Source organism: Aspergillus candidus (assembly GCF_002847045.1).
Source record: "Aspergillus candidus strain CBS 102.13 unplaced genomic scaffold BDW47scaffold_1, whole genome shotgun sequence".
Lineage (NCBI taxonomy): Eukaryota > Fungi > Ascomycota > Eurotiomycetes > Eurotiales > Aspergillaceae > Aspergillus > Aspergillus candidus.
The window spans coordinates 591,700-610,238 of NW_020194006.1; the positions used below are offsets into that span (position 1 = coordinate 591,700).

An 18,539-nucleotide genomic window follows, 5' to 3' on the forward strand; every position below is an offset into this window, starting at 1 on the left:
AGTTTTGAATTATTCGACTGGGTATGACTGAAAGAGCTAGTAATTGACCGTGGTTCATGAAGACCAGCGCCTCGCCGTGGTTCCGAACAGAGCTAAAAAAGCACTTGATCTGATTCATGGAGAAACTCGCCTTAATTAAGAGAATGGCTTAATTTCTAGATTATGATCAACTATATTTCATTCTTTCAAAAGTACCCGCGTAGATTTTCAAGACCTCCTTATATAGAGCCTCTAAAAGCACCCAAGGAACCCTACCAGAACCCTACTAGACCCTACTGGACACAGAGCTTCTATATAGCTGCTTTACAGGGCTATACACATACTCTTTTAAAAACTCTTGGTACAGGGACTTTTGAAGGGCCTAAATTCCTAAACTGTGCTCAGCATATGTGGGGTGGTAGCTCGGCATGGTTGACTACGCTCAGCTGTAACAAGTGCCTGATAGTCGCGTATACGAGGACCTTTCCCTCACGTGACCGAAGACAACAGGGATAAGCATCCTGGCCGCTAACGCCTCAGAAACGACACGGTCAGCTTTGGCATGGACGAGATCATGCACGTGTAGGTGCGATTGATTATCCATGAAACAACCGCGTGGCTTTTCAAATGAGGGTTTCCAGGATCGTGCTCCAGATTACGAGCGGTCTTCGCCACTGCACTCGACCGGTTAAAGGAATACTATTAATAGATATCGGCCCTGCGGGTGTATTATCGGAGACTGACGCTATATATGCTGTGCGGGACCTTGGAGAGACACGACAACCAACCCGATCCACATCAGAAGATCAGGAGTCGATGTCAATATCGAATCCACTGCTTGTCCGTGAAGCACCATGGACACCACCCTCGGCACCAATGACAACCTCATGGGGCTACGTACATCGTGCGATCGCTGCCGATCTCAGAAGCTGCGATGTGTCCCGCTGTCAAAAACCGACCCCACTGGGCCCTGTCAACGATGCTCCAAGTCAAAGGAGCCCAGGCCATGCGTCTTCAGTCAACGGCTTCGTACAGGCCGCCAGAAGAAGACAGCGGACAACCAGCAAGTCATGCCTCGGAAGAGCAAGACAAAATTCGCGCAGTCCTTACCGGGAATGAGTGCATTTTCATTGTCCACCTCGGTGTCCCGTGAGAGCTCTGTTGCTGGGGATACACCAGTGTCTTCTGGCACCCCGAGGCTGAGGTGGCAGTTAGAAGAAAAGACAGCTTCTGTCGACAGTACACAAGACGAATCGACCATGACCGGTGTATGGGATCACGACGGCTTCCTCGACTCGGCACTGGTGTTTGCATCTCCACCCTCCTCCAGTTACCCTGACGACTTCTGCGCTGATATGGAGGCCTTCCTCGGCGTCGGGAACCTGCTCCGAACGCCACAAGACACAATAAACACTGATTTGGGAGGAGACTTGGCCGTTATGGAACCGGCCCAGAGACCAGGTGGGCCATTGATCGGTTTAGCCAGCCTGCTGCCGATTATGTCCCGTTACGAGAGCCAGCTACACGAATATGGAGGTGAATTGGACAACTATCCCATCGGAGATGCGCTCTTCCTCTGCCAGCGCTTTCATGCGGTCCTTTCCAGCCAATGTCACCTCCCATCCACAAGCGCACGGGTCCAAATGGATATGCCGACGAAGCTCCTCACACTCTCGTGCTACATGATTCTGACGCGTATATACTCGCTCATATTTAAATACATGCAACAATCTCTGGGCAATTTGCCCAACACACATTCTCTGCACGACGATGGCGGAGCCGCGGGGCTCTTCATGGAGGACATCCATGCATACCAAGGGCTCCGGCTAGGTCAACTGCAACAGACTTGTTTTTGTGGTGGCTGTGAAGCGGCAACGCGGACAAAGAAAGCTGTGTCGATGTTGCTTGACGCACTAGGAAGCATCGAGGGGGCCCTTGGTTTGCCGTCCGATGGGAGAGTGACAATTGAGACATCTACCGATGAAAACATCACCCCCAATAGGAATAGAAGAGACAGGACGCAGTTGCTGGACGAAGGACTGATGGCAGGCCTGATTAATGGACGGCTACACAAGACAGTGAGGGGCCAAGTGAGAGAGCTGCGAGCGACGATCGAGGAAGTTGAGGACTTGCTAAATAGTCTTTTATGATGTAACCGATAAACTATGATGAACCTAGATATGTTTGACACGAAAGAGGAGTGGATACTGGGTGCTTTGCATGCGTCTGCATGGGGAGGATGTATGAATGAGAGCTCTTGAGCACACAACATATCGGGACTATGCAATACCAAAGCTACAAGGTATCACAGTTTTAAAGGCCCATGTAGTTGGCATTTGCGCACGTAGCTATTGACTATCTCAAGCATAGCCTCGGCATCAGTGCTTACATCTGAGTCGGTGGAATTCCTCTTTTCACTTCGGCAGTCACAGTTTATTTAGGCTTTATTCCGATTGGTCCTTGACGGTACGGGGGAAAGGGTCAAGGTTATTACGCCGAATTCGAATATTGCGAATGGGGATGCCTTGTCGGATCTAAAATGATGGCTAGCCAGGTCAAAGGAGAACTCAACTATAGCTACAGCGCCCTTGGCAGTTCAACAATGCGAAGCCAGACTCTTCTTTCATCACACTAACAACCGATACTATCGACTAAGACGTTTGATATATAGATTCCGATGCCCACCGCTGGCATACGCATATTACTATCTAACCTTCTCTTCCCAATATCATAGACACTATCCCTCAGCCAGCGAACCATGGCGCCCCCCAGATCGGCGATAATTGTACGTATTCCTGTCCGCCCGATGCTAGACTCGCCGTATAACAGATATCCCTCCAGGTCGGCGGCTCCGTGTCAGGCCTCCTGCAAGGCCTGCAACTCAAGCGTAAAGGCTGCGATGTGATTGTGATGGAGCAGGATCCCTCCAAGGACAGACACAGCCATGAGTCTGGAGTCTCGATCGGGCCCAGCGTTGTGGCCCTCCTCAAAAAATACGATGCCACGGGCCGGCCAGCTGCCATTCCAACCCGATTCCTCAGTGCTGCGTGGCGCAAGCGGCTCCGGGTGATCAACACCGTATGGGACCACAACATGAGTAATTGGGGATGTCTCTACCTCATCCTGCGGGCGAACTTTGACGGAATGAAGTCGGATGCGGTTCCCGAGCCACCGGCTCCGAAACCGGCGGATGGAAAAGTGCAGTATATGCCCGGAAAGCGAGCGACGGGGCTGCACTACGACCGGGAAAAAGGGGTCGTGCAAGTGCATTATCTGGACGTGGTCAGCGGGGAGGAAGGCAGTGTCAGTGCGGAAATGGTCCTTGCCGCAGACGGAGTACACTCGACTGTGCGCAAGATCTTGCAGGTGCCGACAAGGGAGGACTATGCTGGGTATATTGCCTGGCGGGGGACGGTCCCTGAGCGTCTATTGTCGCAGGAAACGGTGGATTATTTCACAAACAGACTGAACTTCACGCTGCTGAAGGGGACGTACTTTATCAGGTAAGTCATTCCTCCTGCTTTAGACTCCCATTCCCCGACTCCGTTGCTAACAAGCCCAGCTATATCATCCCAACGGAAGGCGGCAACGTAGAACCCGGAAAGCGCCTCATTAACTGGGTCTGGTACTACGTTGTACCGACTGGGTCTCCCGAGATGACAGCCATCTTCACAGACATCAATGGCAAGCATCATAAAAACACAGTCCCACAGGGTCTTGTCAGCCCAGCCGTCTGGGCGAAGCAGGTTGAGCGGTATCTGCCGCAGATGACATCGCCGCTGGCCGAGGTCGTCAGCCTTACACCTCAGCCATTCGTCACGAAGGTAGGCGAGATTGAAGCCACGGCTTCCACCTTTTATGATGGCCGTCTTGTCCTTGTTGGCGATGCCTTTGCAGGGTTCCGGTCCCACCTGGGAAAGGCTTCCGAACAAGCAGCCAGACATTGCCTGCAAATGGACAGAGTCTGGAGCGGCGAAATCACCCAGGAGCAGAGGGATCGTGAAGCTGTTCTGTATGCCAAGAGACTTTTGTTGCTGAATCGGATGATTGGGCTGACCGGGCTTGGGGTTATGTGGGCGGTTTGCAAGACAGGGCTGGCTTATGTCTGGTTGATGTTGAAGTCCAAACTAGGTGGATTGTGACTCTAGATGGCCGTGTTGGCGTCTGAGTAGTGGTGGATGATTTAAAGCTGCTTGAATAAGATTCCAAGAATTTTGAAGTGCATAGCATCGCCATCATGAATGAACGAGTATCATTAGAGACAACTTTTATCCTTTGGTGGGTATGATAGCCCAGACTGGACCATATAGAATCCCGGCTTTCTAGACCAATGTATTTGCACCGGGTATGGATGTTCTACAGTCAATAGTGAAAGATGTTTGAATTCTGTATGTTTCGTAGGGCACCCTTTCGTCTACAGAATAACTCAATCCACATTCTACCATCGCATATACTCTACACCCAGTGCTTCCCGAAAAATCGAAGCACACTCTTATATCCCCGGATGTATTCCTCCCGCACACGAGAATCCGATAGATCAGCCCGTGCAGCCATCCAGCCATGGACCTGGTCTTCGAAGGTCTCGACATGGTGGGGGACAGTAAGCTTGCTTTCAAAGTCTTGGACCGCCTCCTTCGGGTCCTCCCCTGCCGCAAGCATGATGTACGGAACCGAGATCCTCTCCGCGCCGGAGGGGTCAACCATCGCGGGATGGACGGCCGCAGCAATCTTGAACGGATTCGAACTGCTAGACGTCACCAGCTCGGCAACCTTTCCTCCCCAGCAGTACTGTCGATACCAAGTCAGTGCATCCAGATTAGACTTTAATTACTCGGAGAGAACTGGACTCACCCCGATAAGCCCCCACGAGGTAATCGACGGGTATGCAGCTTCCAACGCACCGACGTAATCCGGCAGCTTCGCCGCAGCGTCTTGCGGCATGTTCTTGCCAAACCACTCGCCTAGATCCTTTTGCTTCTGCTCGGTATCCGGGGGGTACCTATCCTCTTCCGTTAGTAATTATTGCGTGGCCCGCAAGTCGTGATGCACATACCATTCAGGCGGGCACGGTCGGCCATTAAACCAATCAGGAACAAAGACCTTGTACTTCTGGTTATTGTCGCTGGTGGCAAGAATATCGGCTCCTTGCAGGGTCTGAGGAAAGTATCCGAAAATGTCGAACACAGCGATGATGCCTTTGGTCGCATCCTCTGGGCCAGCGATGTCTGGACGAGCAAAAGTCCCACTAAATCAGGTCTATCCATGACACATGACGCACTTTCACTTACAATTCTTCATTCCGCCGAGCGCCTCATACGATCCCTTTGGCACGTATCCCGTGGATACCACAGGCGGGATATTACAGCAGGCCTCGCTGTGGCCATAACTTGCCGGCATAGTGGACATGGCGGCGGTTTGACAGAATGATGGCTGATGAGGTGGAGGAGGATTGAGCAAGGCTCTGGGGGAGAATGTGTCACTATGAAGTGAAAGGATGTGGGGTGTCGAAATTTTTATAGAAGTAGAGAGTCTTGTCGGCTGGAATGTGGCGGGGACCACGGCTAGCCGCGCTCTTGGGGGCATTTTGGGTAGAAACTGAGATCCTAGTTGCTAAGACTTGCGTTTTGGGACCAGGACCTCCATATGGAAATAGAAAAAAAGAGGCCTACGAAGAAGGCGATTGTTCGGCGACTTTTGCTTCCAAATGGGGTAATCGGAAGTATAAGAGAACAAGTTCGGGGTCGGATCTTGTCCATACATACTTGTAAGAAAACCAGGATAAGCCCCACGTATAGAAATATTCAATGCATATCATCCACTCGAGCCGGCCTTTTCTCTGCCTCTATCGGTTGATTCGCTTTGTCCAACCTCCCACTCCTTTCACGCATCCTCCGACGATACTAAAGCCTCTCACGCAATCACGATGTCTGGTACAACCTCTCCTCCGCAAGTCGGGCCTCTTGTCTCTACATACCTCTTCAGCGCCACAGTCAATCTAGGCGGGGCTCTCGCTCCCATCCCTTTGCTCGGGGGTGGCGCCCGCGTGGTCGAACCCATCACCGGTGGCACGATTTACGGCCCAGGATTCAATGCCACAATTGAGGGTGGCCTTGCCGCTCCAATTCTAATTAACGATAACGGCACAACCTCGCAGCTGCCGTGGGTATATGCGTACGGGCATGCCAGCGACGGGTCGCCGTTCTACATTGAGGAAGACGGCATTGGGTCTTCTGCAACCCAGAATACACGGCTTATCATTCAGGTTGGGGGCAAGTACGCGGATCTCCAGAAAATGTATGTGCTTGGACAACCGAGCGTCAATGAAGAAAGGACAGTAGCTACGGTGGAATGCTGGAGTGTACCTTTACCGCAGTAGTGGAGAGGAGAGAATGGGGCAGTGAAATGAATCTTGATGCAACACAGAGATATGTTAGATCTATTTTTTTTTTTTTTTTTGGACATAACATGTGTATGCAATCGTCTTTGACTTTCTTTTGTACTGCGTTTGCTGGAAGAATCAGAATCCCCCGGTGGAAGAAGGACTGGTATCATGGGAACGAACTTTTTGAGCGCAATTGACTTGAAGCTTTCTATTTTTCTATGGAACCAAGATATTGGTGGAATTGTTTGCCTCCGGACAGATGATACAGGTACAATAAAACTTCCCTGCATGGCTGAATCTACAAATCTTCTCATCCAGAATACACAAAGGTATCTGGCGCTGGGCCAGACGCATATCAAATTCCAGAGTCATCCTGCGGGTATGGCGCGCCTTCGGACCACTGCGACCAGTTCTTGCATGTTTTATCGAAAGCCTTCCGGTGAATCTTTTTGATGGAGATTGAATCCTGGCTTTCAACAAACTCAAGGGCCAGGCCCATGCTAGCGTGCCAGGCGATGTGACAGTGGACGAGCCAAGCCCCGGGGTTATCGAGCTGGAACGCGAGGGCCAGGTAGCCGTGTGGAGGGAGCATAGCAGTGTCTCTACGCGGCGGGTTGATAGTCTGGAACGACGCCGTTGTTCCGTCCCATGGTGTCTTTTCCTGAGCCACGATCCAAAAGTCATGTCCGTGGAAATGAATAGGGTGCGCAATACTAGGACGACATTAGAAGATCGAAGCGCCTGCAACAAAAATGAGGTACATACCCGCCAAAGAACGCGGCCGCCTTGTTCTCGATAACGAGGACCGCCCATTCGTCTTCGTGGGGATTTTTCTTCTAGGATGGGATTAGGCGATAGACGTAGTACCAAGAGGATGGAGTGCTTACATCAACCTCGACCACGTTGTAGGGTGTGGGAAATATTGATGCGTTGTCAAAGACACGCTTCAGGGTGGGCTCATTCCAGTCGAGAACAAGACTGCTGGAGTTGATGGTCCACTGAAACACCGCCGCGTTGGTCAGTCGCACATTGATATCCTCGACCGTTGTGTCGGCGATGGTTCCCACGTCCAGTTTCAAGTGAGGAACGAGGTTGGTCTGGGGCTCGTCATCACAAGACTTTGGCGCCTCAATCGTGGTCGTGCTAGTTGGATCGCTGCTGCTGGAGGGGTCGTATCGAATAATGCCCGTGGCGGAATCAGGGTGCTCGTTGGCCACGCCCTGACATGACTTCACCCATCCACCACGCAGCCAGTAGTCTCCAGGCGTAGCGTTGGCTTCCACGATCACGTCGTACCGCTGGCCCACGTTTATGAGGACACTGTCGGTCTCGTAGGGATCAATCGGGACGAAATCATTTGCGATCACTTGGAGCTTATGGCCATCGATACTGAACCGCCACTGGCTATCCATCGCGGCGTTGATCAGACGCAGGCGGTATTTCTTGCCAGGCTTGAAGACAGCCTCAAACTTCTTCCCACCGCCCACGCAATTGGGGTCCGATGATGCGGAGCAGTCGAATGTATTGATTCCGTTGATCAGTGTGGTCGTTTGCGAGTGCGTGATCCCCCACTTCTGCTTCGCCTCCCAGGCCGTAAAAGTCGCGATGTGCGACCAGTCTAGCAGGAAGATGGGACCGAGGTCTTCATCATAGTTGGCAGTGGCCGGGCCGTGGAAGATCAGTGGGCCAAACAGACCTTCTGTGCTCTGCAGCGAGAAGTGACTATGGTACCAGGATGAGCCGTACTGAGTCACCCGATATTCGTACGTGAGCGACTCCCCTGGTGCAATGGGGCACTGAGTGACTCCTGGGACTCCATCCCACTCATTGCTATGGTGTAGTCGGGCACCGTGCCAGTGGACGGCGGTGCCATTTGATTTCAGGTTGTTGGTAACATGAACGACAAGCTTGTCGCCCCAGTTGGCGACAATTGGAGGGCCTGGCATCGTTCCGTTGAACGTCATGCACGGACGAACGTATCCATCCTGATTGCAGGTACCCTCCTCAACTGACAACCAGTATTCGACGGTCCGGCCTGAGTCGGGCGTCGTGGTGTAGTAGTTTGTGTCGATGTTATACTTTCCCCAGCAATGGCGCGAAGTAGGGGTGTTTTTGCAGGGCTTTGTCGAACCCACATGCTGTGTCGAAATATCTCTGATATTACCTCGGGCAGCGGGAGTCGCGGCTGAACTGGCCACGAGGGCCAGGAGAGAAAGGAACGAGGTCTTCATATCCGGCTCAGCCGTTCTGCATAGCAAAAAAGCCACCGAGCCCTAGCAGATCCAAAACAATAAACATGAATTGACAGTGTTCAAGTTTCGGTGCGCCAGGGTGAGTTATGTACGTCCTGGATGGACAGATTCTACGATCTCAAAAGAAATTCCAGGAACTCGGAGTGAATCATCTGTCGACTTGCAAGTTGGGCAATAATTGATTGACAGGGTTCAGTGACATTCGGAGAATTGTATAATTCGGCGCATCCCGAATGGGACATTCGGAGAATACGGCCGTCCATATTCGGAGAAACCGTGAAGCTAGGGTTTCTGGAGATAAGTTATCCAGGCGTCAATTTCTCTTCAATTTGCGTAGTTTCACTTTGTTGGCTGTATGTCAGTTACAAGACCTGTTTTCTTGCTATGAAGACAATTAGACACGCTGGGCTCTCCAGCCTAGCGACAATCGCCATTACACTACTTGCAACGACTGTACGAGCTGTATCGCTTCCACTCCCACTCCGGACAGTGTACCAATTCTCCCTTCCGACATATCTCAACAGCATCTTTGTCCGACCCAATGGTGACATTTACGTGACCACCGTCTGGCCCAATGCCTCGATCTACTCCATTTCCGCTCCCAACACAGACCACCCCGTCATGACGCTGATCCACACCTTTGACGAGATCAACGCGACCACCTCCATCGTCGAAACCCGCCCGAACGTCCTAGCATTCCTAGGAGGCAACCAGAGCAGCCTCGGGGTCGGCATCAACGGCACCTTTGGCGTGTGGGAGCTCGATCTCCGCCCAACCCTTGACGGCAAGGGCGGCAAACCTGCCATCCAAGAGCTGGTGCGCATCCCCGACGGCGGCCTTCTGGCCGGAATCAGGCCCCTCCCAGACGCCCTCGGCACGGTTCTCGTGAGCGATTCCACGGCCGGCGTAGTCTGGAGGGTCGATACCGTCACCCGGGAGTACGAGCTCGGTCTGCAAGACAGTGACATGGTAGGCCCCGTGTGGGGGGCGACGCAGTTCGGCATCAACGGGGTCCAGATCCGCAAAGGCTACCTCTACTGGTCAAACAGCTACCTTGCGTCTATTTATCGCATGGCGATCACGCCAGAGGGTTATGCCGCGCCCGGGGCCAAAAGCGAGCTTGTCGCCGCGATGCGTGGAATTTACCTCGATACCTTTTGCTTCAGTGCCGATGAGGACGATGACACCATCTGGGCCGCGACAAATGCGGATGATCGGCTTGCGGCTATCTCACCCGATGGGACGGTCACGTATGTGGCCGGTGAGCCCGACCAGATGACGCTGGCAGGGTCCGTTGCACCTGCTTTCGGGACTTTGCCGGGGGACACTAAGACTATCTATATCGCGACTTCCGGGGGCATGGTGTTTCCTATCAACGGGACTGTAATCGAGGGGGGCAAGATAGCAGCGGCTGATACGACTGGCTGGAAATGAGCTTTGTGTATGCTGCTACAATATCTTCCAACTCGTGCACGAGTCAGGGCTGCTATATACCCATATCAAGAGTACTACTGTATACGGCAAAAAAATTGAGTACAATATTCTTCTCGGTTTTTGTTAATCGGAGCTCAAAGAAACTTTTCATATTATTGCACACCGGACGCCATAGAGAGACCATGACATTGTACCCCCTATCAAACACATGTACATACGCTCACAGTATCAACCTCATGATAATATGGCAGACAATGGAGATAGACTAAGCCATCTACAGTTATAAGATATCTGGCTAGAACCCTGATTCTTGGTCTCCACAGTTAGCCATTGAAGAATCCAATGATTAGGCGATCAAATCCACCGTTGAAAACTACTGACACTGGTTAAGCCTGTTTTTATGGGTGTTTCTCCAGCTACACGCATTAGTCATGTCCCTTGCCTGAGCATCTTTGGTTCAGCCAGTTTGGTTTGGACATCGACAGACGCATCTTCTAGACTATACCTCTACTTCTCTTCATCTCTATATAATCCTCCTAACTATGAAAACAAGTACATACGACCATAGGGTGTGGAGAACAGGGCTTCCCGTCCGCTCAGCCGTACTTAAGCCACACGCCGGCCGGTTAGTAGTATGCTGGGTGACCACATGCGAATCCCGGCTGTTGTATGTTTTTCTCTTTTTATTTTTGTTTTTTTGCTTTAATATTTGACATGCATGGGGCCGTTGAAAGTATTGGATAGAACACCTCGTCCCGACGTGGCAGCCCAGCGAGGGCACGATATGCGTGCTTCACGGTAGATGCCTGGACAGCTGAATATATCTTCGTTTTGAGTGAAACTTCGTACTTGGGATTCTTTGTCTTCCAAGTGCCTGGCAAGACATCTGTCCAATCAACTGTCTGGGGGCCAAGAAAAAACCGCGACCGAGTAAGCACTGGTGGCTGCTGAAATTGGGCTTGGGTACCCGTCGCAAAATCATCGGCATCCCATGTTTCCACCATCTGGAACCCTCGGAATTGGCGCTCGGTGGTGTCATGATAACCGTTGTGGTAGGCATACCGTGTAGTGTGGACAGTTTGCGCGATTTGTCTTCCGTTACTGTCCTGGAAACACAATGAACGGGGAATGGTAGTCGGGTAGTCCACGGTCTGCTATTACGTTCATCATCACGGTAGAAGGGCAGAGGATGTACGGTAGATAAAGCTTGTTTCGCCTCCGGTCCCGTTTGAACATTTGCTCAGTAAAGCGGGTCTCTGCTTGCCTGTCAAGTGAACGAATCGAACAGTAGTCAAAGCCCCTTTAGTGCTTCCGGTCATATTAGAGGACCAACATAGAGACGGTGTTCCTCGACCACTAATATCGAATAGATCAACAGCCGAGAAATGGTGAAGAGGTGGCAATGACGCAAGCAAATGACCTGCACTCCATCCGTTCCAGAATGGTTATAGAAGAACATTGCACCATCTTCCGGAAGCAAGTAAAGCAGATCAGTGGAACCAGATCCAGTAACATCCCCCCTTGCTCAGTATGCCTAGGTACGCGATATATACTACTGTTAAATACCGCACACCTAACAAATAGTGGTGGGATACCAAAATTGCTGTGGAAGGCCGGAGTATAGTTCGAGAATTCTCTGGTATGTTGTACCGCCGTGTCGGATTGTGTAAGAGTCATGTGAGCGCAAAGAATGTCAACCCGCGATATTAATGCTAATCTACATTGTCATTTGTAAAGTACAGCAGTGATATTCATATAGTCCTTATTTTCTCCGATCCCACTTGAATTTGTTGGATTCATCAGAGTCTGGCTATAAAGAGCAGGGATAGCTAGTTAGGGAAAACAATACTCTGGCTTGGTTTGGGACAAATTAGGTTGATCAACACCAAGAAGCCTTGTTCCTCATGAGTTCCTTGAAGTAGGTCGGCAAAGATGTCCAAGGGATACGTTGTAGCGAAGGGAGGCCATGAAAGCTCGCGTACGGCAACAGCCCATAACTCTGTTGTGCATGCCACTTGGGTTATCATGCCCCTCATTCCATATTGAGACATGCCATTATCCTGAATACATCTCACTCGAGCCTTCAGAATGTATCAGGGACAAGAATTTCCCATAGTCTGTACAGTACATCTCCATAGAAACCAGTAGAAAAGCTCATAAAGCGGGTATGCCCTGACCTAACATTCCTGGGGTTGGGGAATGTGGCTGGAGAATAGATATCCAGTGGCTCCGCGAAAGACCCTGTCCTCTCATAACTTAAATAGAGGCAAGCCCAGGTTACGTCCAAGAAAATATTTGCGCTGGAGAAATCTAAATTCTAGCAACATGTGGACCTTAAGCCTTTTGCCGATGACCCTGATGCTTGGGACTCTGTCACGCGCAGAATCCCAGGTATTCAATATCCCGGAACTTCCGTCTAGGGATGCGTTTTATACACCTGACGCTTCGGATTGGGCCGATAACAAGCTTGGCACAATTCTCGATTATCGCCAAGTGAACATCGATCTCTCCACCACAAGCAGTGATATTATTGATTATGATGCCTTCCAGCTACTATATGTTACCTCCGATCTCAACTTACAAAAGACTACATCGGTCACTACTATTATTATTCCACAAGGCGCCAATACAAGTCGCATTCTATCTCACCAGCTTGCCTATGATGCGCCAGATGTCAACTGCTCTCCTTCTTATGGAATACAACCAGGCGCCAATGCGGGTGCGCTGCCGTTTACACGCGACCTAATGGGTTTGATATCCGAGATTTTGGAAGACGATCACCCGCCGGTTCTGAATATTCCTGACTACGAAGGATCCAATGCCGCGTTCACCGTGGGGCCTCAGAGCGGATATCAGACTCTCGACTCGCTCCGCGCCGCGACAGCATCCGGATGGATTACAAGTATCGAGGCAGATGCAGAAATCGCCGTATTTGGCTATTCTGGTGGTGGTTACGCCTCCGAATGGGCTGTTGAATTGCATCGTGACTACGCCGAAGATGTCAATATTATTGGCGCTGCGCTGGGCGGGCTCCCGACAAACATCCTGACAACGTACCAAAATATGATCGGATTATTTTCACCATTGAATGTCTGGGCTATGCTGGGCATGATGAACGCGTTCCCCCACATGAACCAATGGATGGAGGAAGATCTTAAGCCTGAGCGCCTGGAACAATTCAATGGCCCCCGCCAGCGCTGTAGCGAGCCCGAGGTTCCCCCCGCGCCAATCCAACCCAACGATGACGTTAACAGTTGGTTCGAACACGGAGACTATTTCTTGACCAAGTTTGAGCCAGAGATTACCGAAATTGGTATCATGGGAAGGCATATCTCGACAGCAACAGCTCCAAAATACCCTCTCTACATCTTCCGGGGCGGATTGGATGTTCTCACCAGTCCACATGAAGATACTGTTGCGCTGAAGGAGAAGTTTTGCCGGGAGGGAACATCAGTAACCTTTGTGTTATGGCCGTTTCACACACACGTCCCTGCCTCGGAAGCTGGTTCTCCTTATGCTATGAAGTGGGTCAGAAAGGTTTTCAATCGCGAGGAGATCCGCAATGACTGCGGCCTGCTGGATGCTGTAGTTGAGACGGGGGATGTTTAGGGTGATCGTCCGCGATTGACTTTTAGGCTAGCGAGGGTGAGCTCGGTGGTGGACGGGGATGAGAAGGCGATTGGACTGGGGAACTAGATATACTATCAGCTAGCTAGATCCACAGACTGCAGAGAGCGGTAATTCATTCGAAAGCTTGTGATTGTTGTCCTGTCGTTATTATGAACTCCCAATGTTAATAAAAACTGTGACATATTTCCATCTTGGGAAAGAATGCAACTCCCCAAGTCACGCCCTGACCTTACACATATCCTTTCTAGCAATAACAAATTTATATCTTATAAAACAATTTTGGAGTGACTGTAATAAGTTAGATATCTGTCAAATAAGAGAGCCTAAGACAAAACTCCTTCACTATCTGTCTTTCACCCTCTTGCAATCTCTTCCATGGCTTGAAGATCATTAATATTATCATTCTTCTGACTGATTTTCACCCAACCTCACTAAAAGAAAAACAACTCCTAGTAAGCTCTTTAGCAATCATATTATACTGAATTATCTCTTGTGATCTTTTTCTTCTTCTCTAGCTCTTCTAGCTAACTTGACTCCTGCATATTAAACCCAGGGAGAATCCACACCAATCCGCACAGAATGACACTCTACTCTATATAAAAGGGTGAAATCAAGCTAATTCTAGTTTAGTAGTAAGTGGATTCCAGAACAAGTTTATAGATTTTATCATGAGAATCTGAACTTGTTAGACTCTTCTTTCTCTTACTAAACCCGCGCCGCTGCGGATTCAGTGCGGATCTTTCGGTTTGGTGATGACACTCTAGTCAGTAGTATAGTGGGTGACCACATGCGAATCCTGGCTGCTGTATGTTTTTTCTTTTTTTTTCTGATATTTTATATACCTAAGTCTTTTCGATTGTTCTAAGCGAAGTGTTGTTGAAGAATTCAGTGGGGTGGTTCAAGATTTATTGAAAGTCTTCATTGCTCTAGGGAAATGACATTTGTATAGTTTAGCTATGCGACTTCGCTGTATATCTATCCCAAGAAAGCATCAATTGGAAGTGTCTGACAGTAGATATCACATCCATCCAATAGCGACTCGTCAAGCAAAGTGATAGTCTCATATTGTGATATCTCAGCGCAGCTGGGTGGTAGGGACCAAAGTTATTAGTGGTATGCTATCAAGAGTTTCTATCTAATACATGAACTTCACTGGACTGGGTCGTATTCATAACTAGTAGCCCTATATAAGATTCCTTTCAAATATATTCGAGCTCTGTGTTTGCTCAGTTGAGAGTGATTTCCATGATATACAGGTTATTCTAATTCTGGGGCTACTATCAAATATGACAAATAATACTACCTTCATCTATCCGCATATAGATTGCTGGCGTCAAATAAACCATACTACACTTTGTTGACTTCCAGTCGTGCATATCAACCGAAAATCAAGGCAGAAACTACTAAATTTCTCCTGAAGCTCTTCTACCCTTAGAGCTACAAACAATCTCTCAAAACCGCATCAGCCCTTTCCTCGAATACCTTCATCGCATGCCGATACAACTCCGGCCCAAGACTCATCCTCGCCATGCCCATCTTTCTCAATTCACCCACTGTCAAAAACCCCTCTCTCAAATTCACCTTCACATTTAATCTTCCCTCGAACGCCTCTACCAATCTCTCAACTTCGCCTCTGGATACACCCCTACCCCCCGCACCACCCCAAACAAACACCGTGCAAGCCCCAGCATTTAAGTACGCCTTGCCCCTCTCAATAGCCTCCTGAACAGTCCCGTTTTCTAGAGACCCAAGGACATCCGTCCTCGCATTAACTACAAAAGCAGGGACACCTGATTCTTCCGCCGCCCGCAGCGCCACTCTGATCCGGTGCACTGCGTCAGGAAGAGAGCGAAGCTGGCCTGTCTTAGTGTCAAGGTCTTCGAGGTTGCAGCCTACGACCCCAAGCTTGATTATCTCTTTGATGGCGAGAGCGACATCATCATAGCCGTCTTGGATATCGACTGTTAGAGGAATTCTGAGAGATGTATCTGTTGGGTCTTCGTGGAAGGGTAACTCATTGCACTTGAGTACTGAGGCGATGGAGCGGATAGTCGCTAGATTCTGTGCAAGAGATAGGTCATCATCGGGGATGCCTTGAGATGCGGCGACTGCGTAGCTTCCTGTTGCGATGGCTTTGGTGGAGGGGTGATTGGCGATGAGGGAGGCTGTTGCTGCGTCGTGGATGTTGGTTAGGACAAGCGGGTTGTTAGGGTCATGGAGACTGCGGAAGTAGATGGCTTGGTCGTTCTGTTGGGTTTTGGTGGACATGGTTGTGGACGTAGATGATGGATGGTTTAGGTTTCTGTGATATGGATACTTGTTAGATAAGATGAGGAAATTATTTCAGGATGATACAAATCTAAGGAGTGGCAATGCTATATAAGTTGACTCATTTGTCTTCCCTCGGTAGGTGGTCCAGTAGCTAGCTTCTTTTGATACGAGATGTTGCTCCCAAATTGACCACTCAGAATCGGGGATTTCGATTCCGACTCCCGAGCGACATGGATAGGCGCTTTATTCTTGACATTTGTACGATGGCGACCAACGAGGTCTTTGAAATGCCTAGAATCAAATGATCTTATCTTACAAATATTAATTGTCGTAAAACCGTCTCATTTCGTTTTCATACCTGGATTATCCAGCGGGCGACTACGTCTTCAGGTCCGGGTTCTGTTCCTTGAAGTATTGAAATAGTTCGGGTTTCACAAACCTGTTGTTATGGTGCCTTGTGCTGACACGTCGACTCATGTCCTTCTAGGGTGGGAACCACAATGGTACCTAGATACTTTTCAGTCGTAGTGGTAGTAATTTATATTCCCAGAGTGTTAGGCATGCGTGAACACCGTTATATCCGTATGAATGGCGCATTGAATTATCTAATATAGCGAGCCGACTGACTTAGAATTCTTCCAGTCTAACCCAGCGTCATATGACAGAAGACTTCATACACGCTCGTCATCGCTGTCGGCCTCCACTGGCACATCCCCCGCCGGCTCAAACTGGATGGATACATCCAACATGAGTGCTCTTCGGTCACTACCAATGACTGGCATCCAGTTATACTCCTCCATCGATTCATCGTGTGGAACCCACGTCATTGAAGAGATCGTGCCCGTTTGGATGTTTTCGAAGTCGAAGGACGCTAGACGCTCTTCGTGATATTTTCGTAGCCTCACAAAAGGCCCTCCCACAATCCTCATCCGATCATCAAGCCTGTACTTGCGCAGACACCAGGAACGAAAGACTGTTGATACTAGTAAGCAAGTCTTCCATGTATCATAGTCGACAAAATCCAGAATCCGGTCATATAGTTCCGGTGGAAGAATGCCTCCTGGTTTTGATGCTGCACGGCGGTTCGCGGCGACTTCGAAGAAGTTGACGAGTGCTGCGAGCCCGGGGAACTGGCTCTGGAGTCTTTGTCTGGACCCTCTGCTGTTCGATTGCATGATGCGCTCACCGCATTGATGCTGGATCTTCATCCCTGGCTTCAGCTCTGGACGCATGCGTGGATGTGTGCTCACACAATAATCTGCACGCAGAGGCGAGAGATCGACCGCGCCACTGACTTTAACGATAGGCTTTTTGTCATCATCATAGGAGACCTCCGCAAAGGCCGCTTTAAAGAGCGATAGAACGACGATCTGGAAGTTAGCACGTTCCTGCTCAATTCCCCAAGTAACGGCCTTCGTGATGGCCTCGCCATCAACAACCAGTACAAGGCTGACAAGTACATCCTCAAGCCAGTATATCCGTGGGCGACGCCCCTGGAGGCTCGCCCGGTCGATGGGACGGGGAGCCAAATTCCAACAACGGAGCGCTATCGCCGACCCATTTCTCGTCAAGCCATCCGGGGGACACGTATAAATGGTCCAATTCACAGCCCCATAAATGGCAATTTCGAGGGTTACACAGCCGAGCAGGAAAAGAATGAAACCTGGCTTGACCAGACGCAATTGAGACAAGAGCAAATGCCAACTCGCGAAACGGAAATGAGTCTGGGCTCCACTCCATCCCATAATTGATGATCGCGTCTTTGTATTGAGTAAGCATATGCGCCGAAAGGTGTGCGAGAAAAGTTTTCCGTGCCTCATCAAGGCCTGTCCTCGGGGTTACAAGGCGATAGTGGTATTCAATCGCCCTGTTCTGCTCAGGAATTGCCAAAGCCGGCGAGGCCATGTGCATTTCAGGGCAGAGGTCGAGGGAGATGGTGGGCTTGTACGGATAGATGCTGTCTGCAATGGCGAAAAGCCACAGTTTCTCCTCGCGCGGGATATCCCCCAACTTCCAGTGTATGCTGTGGTTCATGGTAAGGACTTCCTGGTCGAGGTTTATGATGTATATGTACTCAGCAAAAGCACCCAGTCGAGGGATCTCGGAAGGTAGCATCTCAAACTCGCGAAATTGTGAATAGTCGGGTTCAAGGCCATCGCGAATCTCATAGACATGACTTTCAAGGGCCTTTTCCCTGGCCGCATACTCGGCTCGCATCGACTCGAGCCATTCTGTAGATTGTTAGTATAACGTAAGACACGGGCCGTTTCTCACGGCATACTATGATATTCCTCGGGGCTGGCGGGGATTCTCGCGACAATATTGGCGCCGAGACCCTCGTAGTAGCTGTCAAACCGGTTAAAGCGAATGTAGTAACGCCTGCGAAAGCGCACTATCTCAAGGCCTCGAGTTCCCATTGTGATTTTGCTGGACGGTTTGAGTTACCTTGACGGATCTCTTTGTAAGAGAAATAGAGTATACCAGGAGGATCGGTCGGCAGTGGCAGACGCTTGACGCAAGACACGTCAGGTGTGACCGTGCGTGGAAGAGCAGTGGCTGGCAATCAGATAAACGGTCAGCTGACCTGCAGC

General features: G+C 50.1%; 8 protein-coding genes across 8 annotated transcripts; 5 read left to right on the plus strand and 3 right to left on the minus strand.

Annotated features, from left to right (window-relative positions):
• The first annotated feature begins 600 nt into the window (after positions 1 to 600).
• On the plus strand, positions 601 to 2,288 carry BDW47DRAFT_97450 (Zn(II)2Cys6 transcription factor domain-containing protein). Its single transcript, XM_024820428.1, has one exon. It carries the CDS (start codon positions 834 to 836, stop codon positions 2,127 to 2,129), a length of 1,296 nt encoding a protein of 431 aa, XP_024676600.1. The 5' UTR covers positions 601 to 833; the 3' UTR covers positions 2,130 to 2,288.
• A 449-nt stretch (positions 2,289 to 2,737) lies between these two features.
• On the plus strand, positions 2,738 to 4,151 carry BDW47DRAFT_121690 (uncharacterized protein; the record flags this gene model as incomplete). The annotated part of the gene is made up of 4 exons (XM_024815679.1): positions 2,738 to 2,764; positions 2,821 to 3,482; positions 3,542 to 4,058; positions 4,128 to 4,151. 4 exons carry the CDS (start codon positions 2,738 to 2,740, stop codon positions 4,149 to 4,151), a joined length of 1,230 nt encoding a protein of 409 aa, XP_024676601.1.
• Positions 4,152 to 4,434: 283 nt separating this feature from the next.
• Positions 4,435 to 5,385, minus strand: BDW47DRAFT_121691 (dienelactone hydrolase family protein; the record flags this gene model as incomplete). The annotated part of the gene is made up of 4 exons (XM_024815680.1): positions 4,435 to 4,767; positions 4,831 to 4,978; positions 5,033 to 5,204; positions 5,268 to 5,385. 4 exons carry the CDS (start codon positions 5,383 to 5,385, stop codon positions 4,435 to 4,437), a joined length of 771 nt encoding a protein of 256 aa, XP_024676602.1.
• Positions 5,386 to 5,902: 517 nt separating this feature from the next.
• BDW47DRAFT_121692 (uncharacterized protein) lies at positions 5,903 to 6,355 on the plus strand (the record flags this gene model as incomplete). The annotated part of the gene is made up of 1 exon (XM_024815681.1): positions 5,903 to 6,355. The coding sequence occupies one exon, from the start codon at positions 5,903 to 5,905 to the stop codon at positions 6,353 to 6,355; it is 453 nt and encodes a 150-aa protein (XP_024676603.1).
• A 361-nt stretch (positions 6,356 to 6,716) lies between these two features.
• On the minus strand, positions 6,717 to 8,592 carry BDW47DRAFT_121693 (Cupredoxin; the record flags this gene model as incomplete). The annotated part of the gene is made up of 3 exons (XM_024815682.1): positions 6,717 to 7,074; positions 7,127 to 7,197; positions 7,249 to 8,592. The coding sequence occupies 3 exons, from the start codon at positions 8,590 to 8,592 to the stop codon at positions 6,717 to 6,719; spliced, it is 1,773 nt and encodes a 590-aa protein (XP_024676604.1).
• Positions 8,593 to 9,234: 642 nt separating this feature from the next.
• BDW47DRAFT_121694 (uncharacterized protein) lies at positions 9,235 to 10,047 on the plus strand (the record flags this gene model as incomplete). The annotated part of the gene is made up of 1 exon (XM_024815683.1): positions 9,235 to 10,047. The coding sequence occupies one exon, from the start codon at positions 9,235 to 9,237 to the stop codon at positions 10,045 to 10,047; it is 813 nt and encodes a 270-aa protein (XP_024676605.1).
• Positions 10,048 to 12,405: 2,358 nt separating this feature from the next.
• BDW47DRAFT_130378 (putative lipase) lies at positions 12,406 to 15,645 on the plus strand (the record flags this gene model as incomplete). Its single annotated transcript, XM_024817087.1, has 2 exons — positions 12,406 to 13,584; positions 15,553 to 15,645. The coding sequence occupies 2 exons, from the start codon at positions 12,406 to 12,408 to the stop codon at positions 15,643 to 15,645; spliced, it is 1,272 nt and encodes a 423-aa protein (XP_024676606.1).
• A 974-nt stretch (positions 15,646 to 16,619) lies between these two features.
• On the minus strand, positions 16,620 to 18,365 carry BDW47DRAFT_114727 (uncharacterized protein; the record flags this gene model as incomplete). Its single annotated transcript, XM_024814708.1, has 3 exons — positions 16,620 to 17,397; positions 17,438 to 18,179; positions 18,230 to 18,365. The coding sequence occupies 3 exons, from the start codon at positions 18,363 to 18,365 to the stop codon at positions 16,620 to 16,622; spliced, it is 1,656 nt and encodes a 551-aa protein (XP_024676607.1).
• Between the last annotated feature and the right edge of the window lie 174 nt (positions 18,366 to 18,539).

Coding starts and splice junctions, on each gene's coding strand:
- BDW47DRAFT_97450 (XM_024820428.1), top strand. CDS start 834: ATGGACACCACCCTCGGCACCAATGACAACCTCATGGGGCTACGTACA.